The 21,839-nt window shown below is 36.8% G+C and overlaps 1 protein-coding gene across 11 annotated transcripts in view; it reads right to left on the bottom strand.

Annotated features, from left to right (window-relative positions):
- The window catches only part of CNTLN (centlein), a 317,280-nt gene that overhangs the window by 35,710 nt on the left and 259,731 nt on the right, over positions 1–21,839 (bottom strand). For 8 of the 11 annotated variants that reach the window (XM_049116145.1, XM_049116148.1, XM_049116151.1 and 5 more), the window contains 2 exons: positions 7,154–7,345; positions 293–390 (listed from right to left, as the gene is read on the bottom strand). In XM_049116145.1, the coding sequence (XP_048972102.1) occupies positions 293–390; positions 7,154–7,345 (290 nt within the window). The remainder of the gene's footprint in view (positions 1–292; positions 391–7,153; positions 7,346–21,839) is intronic. The other 3 variants (XM_049116152.1, XM_049116153.1, XM_049116154.1) reach the window with 1 other exon arrangement.

The following is a 21,839-nucleotide window of genomic DNA, read 5'->3' as shown; positions in this document are numbered from 1 at the left end:
TTCATTTTGAGAACAACTTCAGGGGTATCCCTAGGTGGCTCAGTGGTTTAGCGCCTGCCTTCCATCCGCGGTGAGGTCCTGGGGTCTCGGGATTGAGTCCCACATCGGGCTCCCTGCATGGAGCCTGCTTCTTCCTCTGCCTGTGTCTCTGCCTGTGTCTCTCATGAGTAAATAAATAAATCTTTAAAAAACAAACAACCCCCAACTTCATTGTTTCTTGGATGCAATGTTTAATAGAGTTAACTACCACTAGGTGGCACCAAATACAATGGATACGAATATCAAAACCTACTTTTCATGCATTTCCTTTATGTGTTCTTCTTTTGCTAGGAGTTCAAATTTCAGAGACTTCACATTTGATGACTGTTTAGTGAGTTCATTAGTTGCATTCTAGGTTAAAAATACACGTAAAATAAAATACACCTTTCAATCTTTGGTGGAATGCAGCATACAAATAACATTCTCAGTAAGAGTATTAAATTTGGAAAATTATGGTTATAATTAAGAAAGACATTTTAATATTTTTAAATACTTTATTTTATAGGTTTTAATACAAGTACTATGGTACACTAAATTTTTTATATAACATACCAAAACCACAGAAGAATGCCATTGTATAACAACTGCAAAAAGTATTTCCCCAAAATACATGTATGGAAAATATGGATTGTCTTTGTAAAATGTAAATGTGCATATGATTTAGTATTTTAATGGGTTAATAAGATCGCTTAAAATGAATGGTGAGTTTACTAAGAACATGTAAGAGACCAAATATGGTCACAAATGCTCTGCAGCTCCTCCCACCAGGAGGTGCGATTCATCTTCCAACCCTTTTGAGTCTGGTCTGGCCTGTGATTTGCTTTAGCCAAAAAAATGTGGCAGAGATGACATGATGCAAGTACCAGATCCTGGGCCTAAGTCCTTGCAGCTTGCACTTTTGCCCTCTTGGAATGCTGCCTGGGATCACCTTGCAGGGAAGACAGAGGAAAGGCCATGTGGAGCAGACAGCCCACAGACCAACTGCCAGGCTGTGAGGCTTTCTCAGAACTTCCCATCCAGATAAATCCTTCAGTTAGAATGCAGGCACATGAGAGAACTCAAAAGACAAAAGCTAAGAACTGCCCAGTCAATCCACTGGATCATAAGAATTAATAAATTGCTTCTGTTTTAATCTGCTACATTTTAAGACAGTTTCTCAGACAGTAACAGATAACTGATAGGGAAATTGACTAACACTAAATACTTTCATACTTGAATTCATTAATAATATTACTTATTATGAAAGTATCTATACATAAACATCAGTTTTCAAAGCTGAACAGCTCTGTGGTATTTGTTGACTGTGCAGTCTAGGAACCAGAGGTAGCAACTGGAGTGTCAGGAACCTTAACTTTCAACTTTGACTCAAGTTCCAGGTGAACACGTAATCTGAGATATTACCTAGTATTTTTGACATTAGAGTTTCTCCACCTACAAGACAGTGTAAACATACATTAATTCATTTGTCAACATTTTAAAATATTAAGTTAATATAAACAAAATAAAATGTGATAGCTGTAAAAATATTTGGAGTAGGGCAGCCCAGGTGGCTCAGAGGTTTAGCGTTGCCTTCAGCCCAATGCGTGATCCTGGAGACCTGGGATTGAGTCCCACATCGGGCTCCCTGCATCGAGCTTGCTTCTCCCTCTACCTGTGTGTCTCTGCCTCTCTCTCTCTCTGAGTCTCTCATGAATAAATAAATAAATAAATAAATAAATAAATAAATAAATAAATAAAATCTTTAAAAATATTTGGAATAGTTATTTTGCAAATCTTTCTAGTAACTATAGTCAATTGTTTCTGTTAGAACTATTCCCAGCTTTGACTATCTTATGCTAAAAAAAAATAAATCTGAAAAGATGAAACCATTAATCACACCATGTAAATATGAGTCAAATTCATTAGACAGACTTTAAATATTTCATTGGTACATCACTGTAAATATAAAATTTGAAAAAAAAAATTTTTATATTAAGTATATAAATTTTCTTAAAAATTCAAGACTACCTCAACATGCATGGCAAGTGTATTAAATGTTAAACATTTTGATTAAGTGGGGGCATGTGGTGGCTCACCAGTTAAGTGTCTGACTTAATCTCAGCTCAGGTCATGATCTCAGGGTTGTGGGATCCATCCCCACTCATGCCCGACAGTGGAGCCTGCTTAAAATTCTCTCTCTCCGTCACCCTCCACCCCACCCCAATCCCTCTCTCTCTAAAAATAAATAAAAGTTAAAAAATTTTTTTTGCTTGTTTGTATAATGCAATCTAAGTTCCCACCATATTTGACATGCATTGCCAGAATAAGATATTTCACACTAGTGAATTTAGCAGATAATTGAAGCTTTTGCTATAATCGTTAATCTTAAATTCTCTCTGGAATGATTGTTCACTCACTTAGAAATATGAACATCCAGAATTACATTAAGCATTATAATAGTGATACTACACTATAGTGATATTATATTATAAATATTATCACTGTATTAATCATTTATGTTATCCTGCTATATTATATTATCACTGTATAATTATATTGTCATGCCTTTTGGAATGGTTACTGATCCCTACTCTAAATGGTCCCAGACTGCTGTTTTTCTCATTTTGTATTTTTATCTTAACATTTTCATATTTTCTTTTCCTCTCTGTCAACCTGTTGGTTGAAATTTCTTGCTTCTTTCATCCATATTCCTGCCTAAAAACAATCGTCCTGCCTCTTAATACACCTAGTTCTAATCTGCTGCTTCTGAGGTATTTTCTGCTGAGAAGTTAAACAAACACACTTATTAGAGCTATATTTAAAATAAAAGATAACAGGCATAAATGAAGCATGATAGTATCTTCAGTGGAATAAATTAAGTGCATTTTAAGGTAGCTGTTTGATTCCTTTCTGTTTTTAGACTTAAGGCTGTTATTTTAGGTGACTGAACATGCTGTAAGTCTGACTTCTAGAGAGTTGAGAGATTACTGAATTATAGTAAATAAAACAACACCAGCTTCATATATACTTTTGCCAGAACCTCTAAATCTCACAGCCATTTCATTTGATCCTTAAAAATCCTTATGAAGTGGGTAGAAGGGTATACCTGCTTTAGACCTCTGGAGAAACTATTTCCTCAGCCTGGTCCTATAAGAAGCTAGTGCACAAAGAATGATCACAACCTAGGGCCCCTAACATTTTCCACTTCGACTATACAATACTTATCTCTGGCATGACCTCAATTCTGTAGTAAAACATATATTCCAAAAATATCACAATGGTAAGAATCCATCATGGTTACAGCTCTTCTAAGTTTGTTAATTTTTTTTAATTAATCCATTTTTTTTAATTGCAGAGTGTATGAGTAAAAGCATGGACTCTGAAGTCAGATGAGATATGTTCTAATCTTGACTCTATCACTTAGTAGCTCAGTTGACCTTGGACAATTAACTTATCCTCTGCATCTCTGTGTTCTCAACTATAAAACAGAATAATAGACTTCACCTCACAGGATAGAAATGAGGGTTTTTTAAAAAAGATTTTATTTATTTGTTTGAGAGAGAGAGAGAGCACATAAGCAGGGGGAAGGAGCAGAGGGAGAGGGAGAAGCAGGCTCCCCCGCTGAGCAGGAAGCCCAACAGATGCAGGATTCCATCCCAGCATCCTGAGATCATGACCTGAGCTGAATGCAGATAGATGCTTAACTGACTGAGCTACCCAAGTATCCCTAGAAATGAGGTTTAAACAGTTAATATTTGTAAAGGAATTAGAATTAGCCTGGCAATAGTTTAGACATAAAGGAACAGTAGTTTTTTATTTTTTAAGATTATATTTATTCATGAGAGACACAGAGAAAGAGAGAGAGAGAGAGAGAGAGAGAGAGAGAGAGAGAGAGAAGAGGTGCCATGCAGGGAGCCCGACTCGATCCCAGGGCTCCAAGGATCACACCCGGGGCCAAACGTGGTGCTAAACCACTAAGCCACCCGGGCTGCCCAGAAACAGTAGTTTAAATACTATTATGTTTCATTATTGACTTACTAGGAAACAGGAAGAGAACATGGTATACACCAAAAGGAATGCTTTTAACAATCAGGAATTCAAAGAATCACAAATACAAATTGAAGTACTAGCCAATTCAAATTGTATAAATAACCACAAATAAACTAAATACAAATAGACACACACACACACATACACACACACACATCATCATCATCATCATCATCACTGGAAGGAATTTGTACATCTTTAAATACTTGATTATCTCTCTATATGAAGTTGGGTACCTTGGAGAAACATGTATAATATAGGTAAAAATGAAGATACAGAAAAAACACATGAACACTCAAATGATACTGAATGTACCATGTATATCTGAGAAGTACACCTAAGAATTTACACAGAAAAGTCTAAAATTAATTGGATAAAATTTTTAAAAAGTAAACGTTTAAACATTTCATATATTCAGATCTAACCAGGTTTTCTTAATTAAGCATAAAAACATCAACTAGAAAGGAAGTTATTTCTTGGAAAATTATTATGTTAGCAATTTGATTATCTCTTATGGGCTGAACTATGTCCCCTCAAAATTTACACGTTGAAGTCTTAACCCCAGTACCTCAGAATGTGACTGTATTTGGATAAGGCCTTTAAAGAGGTAATTAAGGTAAAATGAGGTCATATGGGTGGACCTTCATCTGATGTGACTAGTATCCTTATAAGAGGAAGAGAGTAAACACAGATCACACAGACTTGGGGATGACGATATAAGGACACAGGTGGCTATCTACAAGCTAATGAGAGAATCTACAACCTATTGATACCTTGATCTTGGACTTGTAGACTCCAGTATATGAGGGAAAAAAAATCCATTTTTTTAAAGATTTTATTCATGAGAGACACAGAGAGAGAGAGAGGCAGAGACACAGGCAGAGGGAGAGAAGCAGGTTCCACAGGGAGCCGGACATGGGACTCGATTCCAGGTCTCCAGGATCAGGCCCTGGACCGAAGGCAGCGCTAACCTGCTGAGTCACCCGGGCTGCCCAATTTCCATTTTTTAAAGGTACACAGTCTGTGGTATTTTCTTAGAGCAGACCTAGCAAACTAATGGAATATCAAAACAGCAATTTGTAGTAGCACAGTGTACTAGGTACCTTAAGATCCTGGTCTTCTAAGGTACTTCCATATTAAATCATGAAACAAGGCAGAAGTAAGATTTATCCTTTTGTCCCTATGTAGCCTGGTCAGTGTCCTAGGACTCTAGGCTAGATATGGACACTTCACTTCAAAGAGGACAGTGTAAATTGCTCCAGGCATTCTCATAGTCTTATCTTTGTGACTCACACATTCTTCCAAAGTGAAGAGAGATTTACATATGGGTGAAAACTTTTACCATGGGAAACCATAATGTAAACAACTTAGAGATATTGATGTGGGTTCATTATTTCCAAAACTTATATTAGACCATTTAGTAGTTAAGTAATATCAAATAAGTTAACTTAAAACTAATTAACCACTTAAAAATTTTAGAAGTCAAATTAGGTATTATTGGATCCAACATTCTATTTCATCTTGGTGAAAACTAAAGCTGTATGAAGACTTAAATCTAAGAAGAATCACAGAACTGTTAATTAAAGTCTCTGTAGTAGATATAGATAAGGTCAAAGAATAGTTCAATGATTTTATCTTCTGTAATAGACACTTAACACTAAAATGGTTGACTTATATATTTTAGTCCACTTTTTTACATACAGAAATGCATTTTAAGAAAAGATGTATACACCAAAGCTTGCATAACTATTTTTTCTCACATTTACAATATGTAAGGTATTTAAACTTATAAAATGTAGTGGTTGAGGCAAGTTCTGCACATCAAAAACTCTCAAGAAGATGGTATTGAAGAAATATCTAAATTAGTACCACTGTGTATTATTTGATTATTATTAACGAAGCAAAATATTTTCAAGTAATGATATATTCTTCTACTTTAAGCTTTTATCCTATTTTCTCCTCTTAGTAATGCTTCATTTAAAGATATTACTGGAGAGTGCACATATCATATTTTGAAATAAAAACAACTGAGTCTGTTTAACAATTCATTATTCTTATACCCTTTTAATAGTCATGGCCACTCTGTTCCTAATGTATCCTGTGCATTTCCAACCAGAACTTTCTTTCTAGTGATTCCCATAGTGATGGTCCCACATCCACTGTCTTTTTAGCTCCCAGATAGCAATACCCATGGAACAAAATAACTAAATACATGAGGAATAAATGAATTTGTTTTAGAACAGTATGAAATAAAAATTTCAAATCCTGTTTCTTACAAGGTAATTCTATTTAAACTAACGTCAGTCTTATTTTTAAGCTGTTGACAGTTATACTGGACTTAGTATTCTTTACAAAGAAAAGGAACATTGCTTTTTACTTATTCTCAGGTTTCAGTGGCTGAAATCTATTAAACCAACCATCTTTGCTCTATGGTTCTCCCTCCCTCCATAACTTCTCTCCTCCTTCCTCATCTCTAACTAATAACAACCAAATTAAAATAGTAGCAACTGTGTAGAGGGAAGCAATTCTATTTATGTTGATACAGTAAAGTTTAAAGGAATTCTGCTCAGTGAAGGGAGGGATGGACTTTAGAGGGGCGTTCAGTAATGGAAAAGAAATGACAATAGCTAGTTTCCATCATCTTCTAAATTAGGATTTCATAGTGTCTTGTTATTTTCTCAGAGAATAGTGTTATGAGTTACCGTATAAGAAACTACTATGCTGAAAGAGAAAGATGAGGTCAAAAACAGTATTAATAACTTTTAGATTATTTATACCATAATTTACCCTTACTAGTAGAATTAAATTAGAATATAAACATGTCTTTAAGTATTCACTAACTTAATATGTTTTCATGCTTAATAAAATTTATAATCGGGAATCCCTGGGTGGCTCAGCGGTTTACTGCCTGCCTTTGGGCCAGGGCACGATCCTGGAGTCCTGAGATCAAGTTCTATGTTGGGCTCCCAGCATGGAGCCTGCTTCTCCCTTCTCCTGTGTGTGTCTCTGCCTCTCTCTCTCTCTATGTCTATCATGAATAAATAAGTAAATACATTTTTAAAAATAAAATAAAATTTATAATCACCTTTAATTTACACTGCAATTGCTTCATCTCCAAATCCATGCTCCTTGAAGGACCAAGTGATGTAACTTGTATCCGTGGAACTATTACCCGGGAAACTTCTTCTGCCAAACTTGTGATTTCAGATGAGGACTCCAATTTCTTCAGCAAGTCTTCTTTTTCCTTCCGAAGCCCAGACAAATCCAAATTTAGCTTCTTTTTTAAAAAGAAAATAAATAGAAATGTATTATAAAAGTAATTACCTTTACAATTATCAGCATAAAATTCTGCTAAAGAAAAAAGTGAAATTAATTCTAAATATAGTTATTATAAAAACTTTATAGAAACTATAACCTCTACTAGTTTTTGCCTAAGGATGTAGGGCTTGCAAAGGTTAAAACTAAATGGACCAGCTGTACCTAGCATGTTTTGGTTGGCTGGTCTTTACTCATGATGTGCTATTTCTTTGACTTCACATATATGTGGCTGAGCCAGAGATTCACATATTTGATAACCTTGACTTCAGGGCTGATGTACTTAACTGGTAAAAGCCAAGCTGGAGCAGGACAGATAACAGATGCTAGTTGTTTATTCCACTGGGTAGGTCTTACCATCCTATATGGCAGCCAAAATGCTTCTCATTTAGTAACATAAATGTTAAGTCCAATTAGCAGAAGAGGCTTATTAGAGATTTAGTTCAAATAAATAGCATGCAAATTCACTCAGTCTTATGCATCTGATCGAAGGTTGACAAGTCTTCTTTGTAATGTTAACATAGAATTGCACTAAACTCCTTATATTTGAATTTTTAATAATATCAACATTTTACTAAAGGATATACTGGTAATGTTTTTATAAAATAGTGTAAAATAAACAGTCTTAATGTCAAACCTTCTTGTTCACCAATCTGTAGTCAGCAGAAAGCCACCAAGCTATAATGGCATAACAACTCAGAGCTCCTTAAGAGAATAACTGCATTTACTATTTTATCATTCCAAAGAAGCTTATAAAATGGTAGTTTAACATAAGGAACAATTAGACAAAATGGTACTGAAATCTCTCAGGGGTCAAAAAATCTTTCTTAGTGAAAAATTCTAATGAGAAACAGTAAAAGATGTACCCAACATGTACAGTAGTATAAATATGGGACACAATAAGTTATTTAAGTATTAACACTATATTTACACACAACTTTTACAAACTATACCAGCAACTGCATATGTATCTGTGCATATAAGTATATACTATTAAATATGAATATTTTAGATATTGGATTCAAAACTAGGCCTTGATATATTTGATTTTAGATTATGTTTTGGTGGAAGAAAAAGAACGTTTTGGTGAAAAAAAATTCTTTGATTATATTTGAACTTATTTTTATTTAGATCTATTTATTTATTTTAGAGAGGGCGCACACCTGTGAGTGGGAGAGGGGCAAAGGGAAAGGAGAGAGCATCCCAAACATATTCTGGCTAAGCGGGGAGCTCCCATGAGTGGTTGGATCTTATGACAAATGAGATTGAGACCTGAGCCCAGAGCAACAGTCAGAATCTTTGTTTGTTTGTTTTTTTAAGATTTTTATTTACTTATTCATGAGATACAGAGATACAGAGAGAGAGGCAGAGACACAGGCAGAGGGAGAAGCAGGCTCCATGCAGGGAGCCTGATGTGGGACTTGATCCTGGGTCTCCAGGATCACACCCTGGGCTAAAGGCAGACGCTCAACCACTGAGCCACCCAGGCATCCCTCAAGAGTCAGAATCTTAACAGACTGCTCCACGCAGGCACCCCTCTTTGATTATATTTGAACTTACGATCTAAAGGTGTGGTTCTACATGTTTTCAGGAAATATTCCTTTGTGAATTGTCTCAAAGGTACCTAATATTTAGTATCTAAAAGCAAACTCATAATTTCCCTAAGCCTGAAAATCTTCCTAGTTATCTTCCAAGTTTGAATACATCTCCCACCTTGTTTAATTTTCAGTGTCCAACCAATTTTCAGGTTCTATAAATTATGTCATGTTTCTCATATTCACTCCCTCTGCCACTTTCTTAATGAAGACTCACTGTTCCACTAAGACTACTTCAAAGCCCTTCCCCTCCCCCAGCCCTCTGTATTTTTAAACCATCTTTTATACAAGTTTCTAAAACAACACTGACCTGTTAATCCCTCATTCAAAAACCCTTCAGAGGTTTCTTACCCTAGCCGAATAAAGCTCAGATGTTTGTGGTTATAATAAGGCTCTCTAAGATTTAGCTTCAATTTGTGTTTCAGCCAAACATCACCTGATGTTTGCCTTACCTTGCCTGCCATACCCCAAACCTGTCTGCCATTTCTACATCAATGACTCTACACTTGGTGTTTTCCTTCAGCTAAAATCTCACTCATGCTTAAAGAACAGCTTAGCATTTCCTCCTATATGAAGCCTTATGTTCTTTCCCTTTTTTTTTCTTCAACAAAGTAGCTTCTCTATTTTCTTAGTTTCCATAGCACTGTGTCTATTCTTCAACCATCAACCCTACTAAGTCCTTGAGAGAGGACTCTGCCTTTTTCCCCAGAGAATCTAAAAACAATGTCTTCCGTAGAATAGGAACCAAAAGAAAGGTACCAAAAAATTGAAGTCTATTTGTAGCATGGATGGTGCTATGAAGACACATTGATTTCAGCTCATATTTATAATCTTTTTATTAGTTTATCACTATATAAATTAAAATACACTTTTATTAGTTAAATAATATTATAAGTGTTTACTTAAGTAGTATGCACTGGAGCACTTATCAATCCTGAAGTTAATGCTATGCATCTAAATTAAATTTTCCGGGATTTTAACTTGGGATGACATAACTCATGGCTGCAATTCTATGTGGAATATCAGGCTACTCAGAAAATTCAGCTGTGATGAAGCTCTTTTCTTCCCACACGCAATCCTGGTAACTTCTCTCATTTGTTAAACTTGCATGCCACTAGATTTCTGTCTAGTCTTTCTGCAGTGGTAGATCCTAATACTATAAATAAATCCTTCATGGAGGAAAGACTAAGTCAATAAATATAGTTCTCTAAAATACATGTATGGTAGACTTTAACAATATAAAAATTTACTAAATAAACACTGAAATTAAGGAGACTGTAAACCATTTGACTTGTAAGTTATTAAAATACAAATCACATTTTGATTAACCAGTATTTAAAATCTACAACCTTTAAAATGTATTTCTAATATAGTTATACTGCCCAGAAATGTCACAGAGCAAGTGTTAAAATAGAAGAAATAGGGGTGCCTGAGTGGCTCAGTCAGTGAAGCATCTCCCTTGAGCTCAGGTCATGATCCCAGGGTACTGGGGATGGAGCCCCACATTGTGCTCCCTACTCAATGGAGGGAGCCTGCTTCTCCCTCTCCCTCTGCCATTTGCCCATTTGTGCTATCTGGCCCTCTCCCCCCTCTCTGTCAAATAAATAAAAATAAATAAATAAATAAATAAATAAATAAATAAATAAATAAATAAATAATATTTTTAAAAAATTGAAAAGACAAATCATATATTCCATCAGGTTCAAGTCCTTTATCCCTTAGAATTTTGGACAAATAATGATGGCCCTATTACTAACTTCTCTCAGTTTAAGCATCCTATTTCTTTTTTGAGAAATGTTACAGATAAGACAAGAAGTATAAATAATTTTCTTTTGTGTACACTTGGCTTGGCATGTGAGACTACTTGTGGTGACCTTGTTAGAAAGAAATTATGCTTAAAACTTACCAATAAATTAAGATTACCATTAAAATTGTTACTTTTCTTTTTTATCAAAAGCATGATCCAAAAAAAAGCATGATCCTATTTCTATATTATTTATAATCTCCAAACACAAGTATGTCATTTGTAATAAAAGTATAAATAATAATAAAACACATGTAGAGTCATAATTTCTGGATTTTACCTTGAGATCTACTGCTTACCAGCTGAATGATGCTAATTAGTGCTTGACATTGTTTCTTCATTAAAAACAGAGATGATGTTTGTCTACTTATCAAGGGTAATTTTGAGGGCAGGCTTTAAAAAAAATTATGATAGCACTTGGTAAATTTTAAAATTACAGCATTATTGTTAGCACTACCTTGTGGTAAATGCTACCATATAGCATCTGAAAAGTAATTTAAGGAGGAGGGGCAAGATTGCTGAAGAGTAGGGTCCCCAAATCACTTGTCTCCACCAAATTACCTAGATAACCTTCAAATCATCCTGAAAATCTACGAATTCGGCCTGAGATTTAAAGAGAGACCAGCTGGAATGCTACAGTGAGAAGAGTTCGCGCTTCTACCAAGGTAGGAAGACGGGGAAAAAGAAATAAAGAAACAAAAGGCCTCCAAGAAGGAGGGGCCCCGAGAGGAGCTGGGCTAAGGCCGGGGCGAGTGTCCCCAGGACAGGAGAGCCCCATCCCGGAGAAGCAGGAGCTGCACCAACCTTCCTGGGCAGAAAGGGGCTCGCAGGGCGTTGGACAGGACCCCAGGAGGGCCGGGATGCCCTCGGGCTCCCTGGGACACTAACAGACACCTGCGCCCTGGGAGAGTGCGCCGAGCTCCCTAAGGGCTGCAGCGCGCACGGCGGGACCCGGAGCAGCTCGGAGGGGCTCGGGGGCGGCTCTGCGGAGGGGGCTGCGGGGCGGGAGCAGCTCGGGGGGCTCGGGTGGAGGAAGAGGCTCCGCGGAGGGGGCTGCGGGGCGGGAGCACAAATCCAACAGCACAGGCCCAGGAGCACAGGGCACCGGAACACAGCCCAGGATCCGGCCTCCCCCGGGACAGGCAGAGGCCAGGAGGGCCCAGGACCGCAAGGACGCTTCTTCCCCGAGCTGAGCAGATCAGAGAGCCTGCGCCAGAGCCTCCAGGCCCTGCAGACTGAGAGCTCTGTAGTTCCTGCGGGAGCTGACTCCAGGGCTCCAGAGCTGCCCCGCCACTGGGGTTGTTCCTCCAGGGGCCTCACGGGGTAAACAACCCCCACTGAGCCCTGCACCAGGCAGGGGGCAGAGCAGCTCCCCCAAGTGCTAACACCTGAAAATCAGCACAACAGGCCCCTCCCCCAGAAGACCAGGTAGACGGACAAGTTCCAGGGGAAGTCAAGGGACTTAATGTAATCAGAATCAGAAGATACTCCCCTGTGGTGTTTTTTTTTTTTTTTTTCTGTTTCCTTCCCCACCCCTTTTTTCCCTTTCTTTCTTTTTCTTTCTTTTTCTTCTCTTTTTTCTTTTTTCTTCCTTTTTACTTTTTTTCTTTTCTTTCCTTCTTTCTCTCTCTTTTTCTCCTTTTCCCAATACAACTTGTTTCTGGCCATTCTGCACTGAGCAAAATGACTAGAAGGAAAACCTCACCTCAAAAGAAAGAACCAGAAATAGTCCTCTCTCCCACAGAGTTACAAAATCTGGATTACAATTCAATGTCAGAAAGCCAATTCAGAAGCACTATTATACAGCTACTGGTGGCTCTAGAAAAAAGCATAAAGGACTCAAGAGACTTCGTGACTGCAGAATTTAGATCCAATCAGGCAGAAATTAAAAATCAATTGAATGAGATGCAATCCAAACTAGAAGTCCTAACGACGAGGGTTAACGAGGTGGAAGAACAAGTGAGTGACATAGAAGACAAGTTGATGGCAAAGAGGGAAACTGAGGAAAAAAGAGACAAACAATTAAAAGACCAGGAGGATAGATTAAGGGAAATAAACGACAGCCTGAGGAAGAAAAACCTACGTTTAATTGGGGTTCCCGAGGGCGCCGAAAGGGACAGAGGGCCAGAATATGTATTTGAACAAATTCTAGCTGAAAACTTTCCTAATCTGGGAAGGGAAACAGGCATTCAGATCCAGGAAATAGAGAGATTCCCCCCCTAAAATCAGTAAAAACTGTTCAACACCTCGACATTTAATAGTGAAGCTTGCAAATTCCAAAGATAAAGAGAAGATCCTTAAAGCAGCAAGAGACAAGAAATCCCTGACTTTTATGGGGAGGAGTATGAGGGTAACAGCAGACCTCTCCACAGAGACCTGGCAGGCCAGAAAGGGCTGGCAGGATATATTCAGGGTCCTAAATGAGAAGAACATGCAACCAAGAATACTTTATCCAGCAAGGCTCTCATTCAAAATGGAAGGAGAGATAAAGAGCTATCAAGACAGGCAGGAACTGAAAGAATATGTGACCTCCAAACCAGCTCTGCAAGAAATTTTAAGGGGGACTCTTAAAATTCCCCTTTAAGAACAAGTTCAGTGGAACAATCCACAAAAACAAGGACTGAATAGATATCATGATGATGCTAAACTCATATCTTTCAATAGTAACTCTGAACGTGAACGGGCTTAATGACCCCATCGAAAGGCGCAGGGTTTCAGACTGGATAAAAAAGCAGGACCCATCTAGTTGCTGTCTACAAGAGACTCATTTTAGACAGAAGGACACCTACAGCCTGAAAATAAAAGGTTGGAGAACCATTTACCATTCGAATGGTCCTCAAAAGAAAGCAGGGGTAGCCATCCTCATATCAGATAAACTAAAATTTACCCCGAAGACTGTAGTGAGAGATGAAGAGGGACACTATATCATACTTAAAGGATCTATCCAACAAGAGGACTTAACAATCCTCAATATATGTGCCCGAATGTGGGAGCTCCCAAATATTTAAATCAATTAATAACCAAAGTGAAGAAATACTTAGATAATAATACACTTATACTTGATGACCTCAATCTAGCTCTTTCTATACTCTATAGGTCTTCTAGGCACAAATTCTCCAAAGAAACAAGAGCTTTAAATGATACACTAGACCGGATGGATTTCACAGATATCTACAGAACTTTACATCCAAACTCAACTGAATACACATTCTTCTCAAGTGCACATGGAACTTTCTCCAGAATAGACCACATACTGGGTCACAAATCGGGTCTGAACCAATACCAAAAGATTGGGATCGTCCCCTGCGTATTCTCAGACCATAATGCCTTGAAATTAGAACTAAATCACAACAAGAAGTTTGGAAGGACCTCAAACACGTGGAGGTTAAGGACCATCCTGCTAAAAGATGAAAGGGTCAACCAGGAAAATAAGGAAGAATTAAAAAGATTCATGGAAACTAATGAGAATGAAGATACAACTGTTCAAAATCTTTGGGATGCAGCAAAAGTAGTCCTGAGGGGGAAATACATCACAATACAAGCATCCATTCAAAAACTGGAAAGAACTCAAATACAAAAGCTATAACCTTACTCATAAAGGAGCTAGAGAAAAAACAGCAGATAGATCCTACACCCAGCAGAAGAAGAGAGTTAATTAAGATTCGAGCAGAACTCAACGAAATCGAGACCAGAAGAACTGTGGAACAGATCAACAAAACCAGGAGTTGGTTCTTTGAAAGAATTAATAAGATAGATAAACCATTAGCCAACCTTATTAAAAAGAAGAGAGAGAAGACTCAAATTAATAAAATGATGAATGAGAAAGGAGAGATCACTACCGCACCAAGGAAATACAAACTATTTTAAGAACATATTATGAACAGCTATACACCAATAAATTAGGCAATCTAGAAGAAATGGACGCATTCCTGGAAAGCCACAAACTACCAAAACTGGAACAGGAAGAAATAGAAAACTTGAACAGTCCAATAACCAGGTTGGAAATTGAAGCAGTCATCAAAAACCTCCCAAGACACAAGAGTCCAGGGCCAGATGGCTTCCCAGGGGAATTCTATCAAACGTTTAAAGAAGAAACCATACCTATTCTACTAGAGCTGTTTGGAAAGATAGAAAGAGATGGAGTACTTCCAAATTCGTTCTATGAGGCCAGCATCACCTTAATTTCAAAACGAGACAAAGACCCCACCAAAAAGGAGAATTACAGACTGATATCCCTGATGAACATGGATGCAAAAATTCTCAACAAGATACTAGCCAATCGGATCCAACAATACATTAAGAACATTATTCACCATGACCAAGTAGGATTTATCCCTGGGACACAAGGCTGGTTCAACACTCGTAAAACAATCAATGTGATTCATCATATCAGCAAGAGAAAAACCAAGAACCATATGATCCTCTCATTAGATGCAGAGAAAGCATTTGACAAAATACAGCATCCATTCCTGATCAAAACTCTTCAGAGTGTAGGGATAGAGGGAACATTCCTCGACATCTTAAAAGCCATCTACGAAAAGCCCACAGCAAATATTATTCTCAATGGGGAAACACTGGGAGCCTTTCCCCTAAGGTCAGGAACAAGACAGGGATGTCCACTCTCACCACTGCTATTGAACATAGTACTGGAAGTCCTAGCCTCAGCAATCAGACAACAGAAAGACATTAAAGGCATTCAAATTGGCAAAGAAGAAGTCAAACTCTCCCTCTTCGCCAATGACATGATACTCTACATAGAAAACCCAAAAGCCTCCACCCCAAGATTGCTAGAACTCATACAGCAATTTGGTAGCATGGCAGGATACAAAATCAATGCCCAGAAATCAGTGGCATTTCTATACACTAACAATGAGACTGAAGAAAGAGAAATGAAGGAGTCAATCCCATTTACAATTGCACCCAAAAGCATAAGATACCTAGGAATAAACCTAACCAAAGAGGTAAAGGTTCTATACCCTAAAAACTATAGAACACTTCTGAAAGAAATTGAGGAAGACACAAAGAGATGGAAAAGTATTCCATGCTCATGGATTGGCAGAATTAATATTGTGAAACTGTCAATGTTACCCAGGGCAATTTACACGTTTAATGCAATCCTTATCAAAATATCATGGACTTTCTTCAGAGAGTTAGAACAAATTATTTTAAGATTTGTGTGGAATCAGAAAAGACCCCCAATAGCCAGGGGAATTTTAAAAAAGAAGACCATATCTGGGGGCATCACAATGCCAGATTTCAGGTTGTACTACAAAGCTGTGGTCGTCAAGACAGTGTGGTACTGGCACAAAAACAGACACATAGATCAATGGAACAGAATAAACCCAGAAGTAGACCCTCAACTTTATGGTCAACTAATATTCAATAAAGGAGGAAAGACTATCCATTGTAAGAAAGACAGTCTCTTCAATAAATGGTGCTGGGAAAATTGGACATCCACATGCAGAAGAATGAAACTAGACCACTCTCTTGCACCATACACAAAGATAAACTCAAAATGGCTGATAGATCTAAATGTGAGACAAGACTCCATCAAACTCCTAGAGGAGAACACAGGCAACACCCTTTTTGAACTCGGCCACAGTAACTTCTTGCAAGATACATCCACGAAGTCAAAAGAAACAAAAGCAAAAAGAACTCCTGGGACTTCATCAAGATAAGAAGCTTTTGCACAGCAAAGGATACAGTCAACAAAACTCAAAGACAACCTACAGAATGGGAGAAGATATTTGCAAATGACCTATCAGATAAAGGGCTAGTTTCCACGATCTGTAAAGAACTTATTAAATTCAACACCAAAGAAACAAACAATCCAATCATGAAATGGGCAAAAGACATAAACAGAAAAAAAAAAAAAGACATGAAGAGAAATCTCACAGAGGAAGACATAGACATGGCCAACAAGCACATGAGAAAATGCTCCGCATCACTTGCCATCAGGGAAATACAAATCAAAACCACAATGAGATACCACCTCACACCAGTGAGAATGGGGAACATTAACAAGGCAAGAAACCACAAATGTTGGAGAGGATGCGGAGAAAAGGGAACCCTCTTACACTGTTGGTGGGAATGTGAACTGGTGCAGCCACTCTGGAAAACTGTGTGGAGGTTCCTCAAACAGTTAAAAATAGACCTGCCCTACAACCCAGCAATTGCACTGTTGGGGATTTACCCTAAAGATTCAGATGCAATGAAACGCTGGGACACCTGCACCCCGATGTTTCTAGCAGCAATGTCCACAATAGCCAAACTGTGGAAGGAGCCTCGGTGTCCACTGAAAGATGAATTGATAAAGAAGTTGTGGTTTATGTATACAATGGAATATTACTCAGCCATTAGAAATGACAAATACCCACCATTTGCTTCAACGTAATGGAGCTGGAAGGTATTATGCTGAGTGAAGTAAGTCAATGGAAAAGGACAAACATTGTATGTTTTCAATCATTTGGGGAATATAAATAATAGTGAAAGGGAATATAAGGGAAGGGAGAATAAATGTGTGTGAAATATCAGAAAGGGAGACAGAACATAAAGACTCCTAACTCTGGGAACGAACTAGGGGTGATGGAAGGGGAGGAGGGCTGGGGGGTGGGGGTGAATGGGTGATGGGCACTGAGGGGGGCACTTGACGGGATGAGCACTGGGTGTTATTCTGTATGTTGGTAAATTGAACACCAATAAAAAATAAATTTATTATTTAAAAAAATGAAAAGTAATTTAAAAGCTGAGAACCTGGATTTTAAAAAATGCTTTGTGATATACATAAAGTATTAATATATATAAATATATATATAAATATATATATTTCCTCCCTTAAATGAAATACCAACCTTTTAAAAGTCTATTTCAATTTAAAAGTTGACTTCAATGAGAGTAAGTACTGAGATTTGTATTGGTTTATGTGTAGTCAATTATTCTAACCAAAGGTTATAGAGTAGAACTTAATTCTATAAAAGTTTAAAACTAGAAACTACTTATTTTTATTTAAATAGAACATTGAGGAAGTGTAAGTCTCTGAAAAGGAAAGAACCTTCTAAGCAACTGCACAAAGAAACAAAATAAAAAAGAAAAGAAAAAAAATAAAGGGGACAAAAAGACAAGAACCTAAGGAAGGCCTCAGAAACTGAGAATGGTCCTTGACTGGCAGTCAACAGGAAAACAGGGACTTTAGTCCCACAGTCACAAGAAACTGATTTTTTCCAACAAACACGTGAGCTTGGAAGACAAGCCTGAGCTCTGGAAAGGAAGGTAGCATGGAAGTATCACTGATGTTATACTCAGCCTTGTGGTACTCTGAGAAGAAGGCCTCACTTAGCTGTGCCAGAAAAAAAGCCTGTGGAAACTATGATGTGATGACTGTATATGTTGTTTCTAAGCTGCTAAATTTGTGGCAATTTGTTACATAGCATGGAAAACTAGTGTGAGTCCTCAGTTAAAAAAAAAAAAAAAAGCCTCCTGCTTAAACCTTGTTCTCTTATTGCCAACCTGCCCCACCTTGAGCAAGTATCCTGAATTCCACAGTGTAAGTTTGCATAACATCCTCATTCTGAGTTAATTTTTTCTTTATCCATAATTTTGCGGTAATTTTGTCTTCAATTACTTTAAAAATGATCTTATTTTTGATGCTAGAAATATAAATTGCCACTAGATCTGCATCTTACAGTTTAATTGTCAAGTAAAGCCTCTGGCCTAAAGCTTCCTTTTGCTGCTCTCAATAGTAACTGTGGAATCCCATTAATGGGGTAAATAAGGCTCTGTTGATAGACTCTCCCTTGTTCTCTTACATGATAGTTCACTCAGTTTATTCAAGAAACACATTTCTTTTATTCAGGGCCCCAACTTGACATTTTCTAGAAAATTTTAATAGGGAATATCTATACTCAAAACTGACTAGCATTTACTTTTTTAAATACACACTATATAGTAGTGACTGTCTTAGTTCTGTTTTCAATGATAAAAAACCCAAAAAAGTGACAATTCTTGCCTTTAGGTAGCTACCAATATAAACCCTAGAAATATACAACAATAAACTACAGTTAGTGCTCTAAAGAAACAAAACAGGGAGCTAATGGCAATGCTACTGCCTTCATATCCTATCTGGTAAGTGCTGTTACAGCCAGTTTCCTTCCACATATCCCTCCTGATCTGTTCTGTCAGATGTTTCCTAGAAGCTAGCTGTAACATTAAAGGCTACAGCTAGATCTACAACTGCCTTGCTTTCTGACTTTTACTCTAGAGAAAGTATCTGCCGGAACACTGGTGAGTATTCTGAAGGCAATCCTGATAAGATGAAGGATCTCTTTTCCAGCAGGGAGCCTTGGTAAACATTTTAATGTTCAAAAATGAATTATCAGAAAAAAATAATACTGGGCCCATGGAAAATATCCTACAGTCCAAGTGAAATAAACTAAAGGACTTAGGGAAAAAAATCAGAACTGAAAGAATCATTTCCCTAATAATTCCCCACAATAATGTATTTTTAGATACTTTAATATTTATGTCTCCAAAGAATAAAATAGTCAACATCTGACTAGTTAATGGATATGATGCTAGTTGTGGCACGGGTAGAGAAAACACTGTGAGCATTCACTCATTTAGGAGCAGTGCTCCAGGGAAAAGGACTGTACTGATGTTGGGTTAAGATTTTATTTATTACTGTACTGATACTGAAAAAGAGAATGACTATGGATACAAAATGGTTGTTAAGTGCACTGGTTGTTCATCCTCATGTCGTGTGGCTGACCGGCAACTGTGGCTTGCTGCCCTGCCCAGCAACACAAGAGAGGATTGTACCACATATCTCTAGCCTAGGAAAAGATCACAATTCAAAATTCAAAGTATGATTTCTGTGGCATGCATATAGCTTCTATATTGTCCATTTAGAAGACTAAAAGCACAGTCACTTAATTAAAACATTTATAGGAGTTACAAAAAAAAAAACCTACATGGGTTTCTAGGTTATTCGCAGAGTATTTTCCATAAGTACTTCTCTAAAAAGATAAATAGTTCAGATAAATAACTTTCAAGTTAATAATAAATGTTATAAATTGAAAACATGAGTTTTTTTCTTTGTTATGATATTGGAGACCTTCAAGAAAAAGAATTAAAAATTAAAACCATCAACCAAAAAAAAAAGATCTAAGGCAGAGATGGAATTATTTATGTAATAAAATTTCTTATGAAAAATACACTGAGTTACTACATCACTCATTTATAAACTATTTTCTGACAAATGCAGTTATTAAAAGCCTACAGTATGTTTCACAAAATGTCAAGCAAATGAAGGTAATATAGAGGACTTTTTACCAATGCTTTTGCTAGTAGTTAGACTTCAGTAGCCTTTAGAGACCATTAAGTACCCTTTGGCTAATTGGCCAATGGAAGATTAATCCTCTTTTTATTCCAGCAGCACTATTTTAACACCCTTTACACTCTGTCAGTGTAGTGTCTGAATGACAAAATAATATTGTGCATGAATAATAAGCAGAAAAGTTAAATTAACATTTCATGTTTCACATGCCATACCTGTGTCAGAAGAACTTTCTTTTTAAGTCACTGACATTCAACTTTTTAAAACAATCTCATGTTGACATCTTATTGAGGTGAATCTTCCTAATTACTGCTAATTGCCTATCAAGAAAAAAAATCTTTTCATGAAGTGCAGTTGTCTAGTACAGATGAACGTAGCGCCAGTGTGCACATTAAAGACAAAGCATGACACTTAAGGTGCTACTTTGTTATAAGGTCATAACTAAATATGGTTTGCAATTAACAAAGCAGTTTTTTATTGTACTGGAAATGCCAATCTGTCTTGATGCGTTAAAATTAGATTCTATCAAAGAAGTATGGATATCTGCATATGGATAAAAGAAATGCTACTCTTTGGTAACATTTACAAGAAGTAAAATTAATTCAATGCCCTTATACTTTGTGATGTGAGTTCTAAGTGATGCCCAATTAAATAATTTTGTAATTTTGTTTGAATACGATTTCACAAAATGAAAATCAATACTATTATTACAAAAGCCAAGTTGTTTAAAACAGTTTGCTAATACTTTCTGAAAACAGCCCCAAATACTGAAAACATTTAATATATACCCTTTAATTTGTATTAACAATTTTGACATTATTGATATTTAATAAGTATTAATTCACTAAGCAATATAATGTGTTTCAAAATAATTGGAATAACTGAACTGCTGACTTTTAACTGGACTGAAGTTAAACCACATTACTTAAATTTCTGCTCCCAAAACTATGGAAAAATGTTCAGTAAAAATGAAATTTGGAAAATTTATTAATACAATTGACTTTCCAATATTTGTGGGAAAACCATCATTATTTGGTTTAGTCATAATAAGAGGAGCTCAACTATAGGTTTGTCGTTATTTCCAATCCTCTATTCTAGTTACTAGAATAAATTCCCCTTTTCAAATTTACTAACCAAGTACCAAATACAGAGACAGATATTTGGAACCAAAAGTATATCTAGGACAATTCATCATCTTCTCTACTGCAAAAATTTCTCAATGTTAATATGGTAATATTATCAGATCAGTTTTAGCCCTCCTAGACATTTGACATACACATGGTATGCTTACTAATAACCACCAAGGTGCAATGCATTTCCATTGTGATTCCTTCTCCCCAGAAAAAATGAGAGAGAATGGCAGTACATATGCCATTCCAAAGAAAAAACTGAGTGCTATCTTTCTAAACCCTCTTTTTCACTTTTCTGCTTTCCACCGCTTAAACTCAGCTAATTCAACACAGAAGTATCTACTCCTCATTTTTTCTATATATACATATTCATCTAAATTCTAGTCTTCCTCCACCTCTATTGTCAATATTTATTTCAGTTTCTTAAGTTGTAAGGGGGGCAGGAAGAAGAGAATCCACTCCAATCAAATTATTCCAACAACGAAGAAAAGGAAAAAAAAGAACTTGCCTAATCACCAAAAATAATAGTTGAAATTTCAGAGTGATATTAATACTATATCTAAGAAAAGAACAGCCATAAAATTTCAAGTGAAGTT

Source organism: Canis lupus, chromosome 11 (genome assembly GCF_003254725.2).
Source record: "Canis lupus dingo isolate Sandy chromosome 11, ASM325472v2, whole genome shotgun sequence".
Classification (NCBI taxonomy): domain Eukaryota; kingdom Metazoa; phylum Chordata; class Mammalia; order Carnivora; family Canidae; genus Canis; species Canis lupus.
Note: the sequence above shows the minus strand (reverse complement) of the source record. Positions and strands in the feature narration are given on the sequence as shown.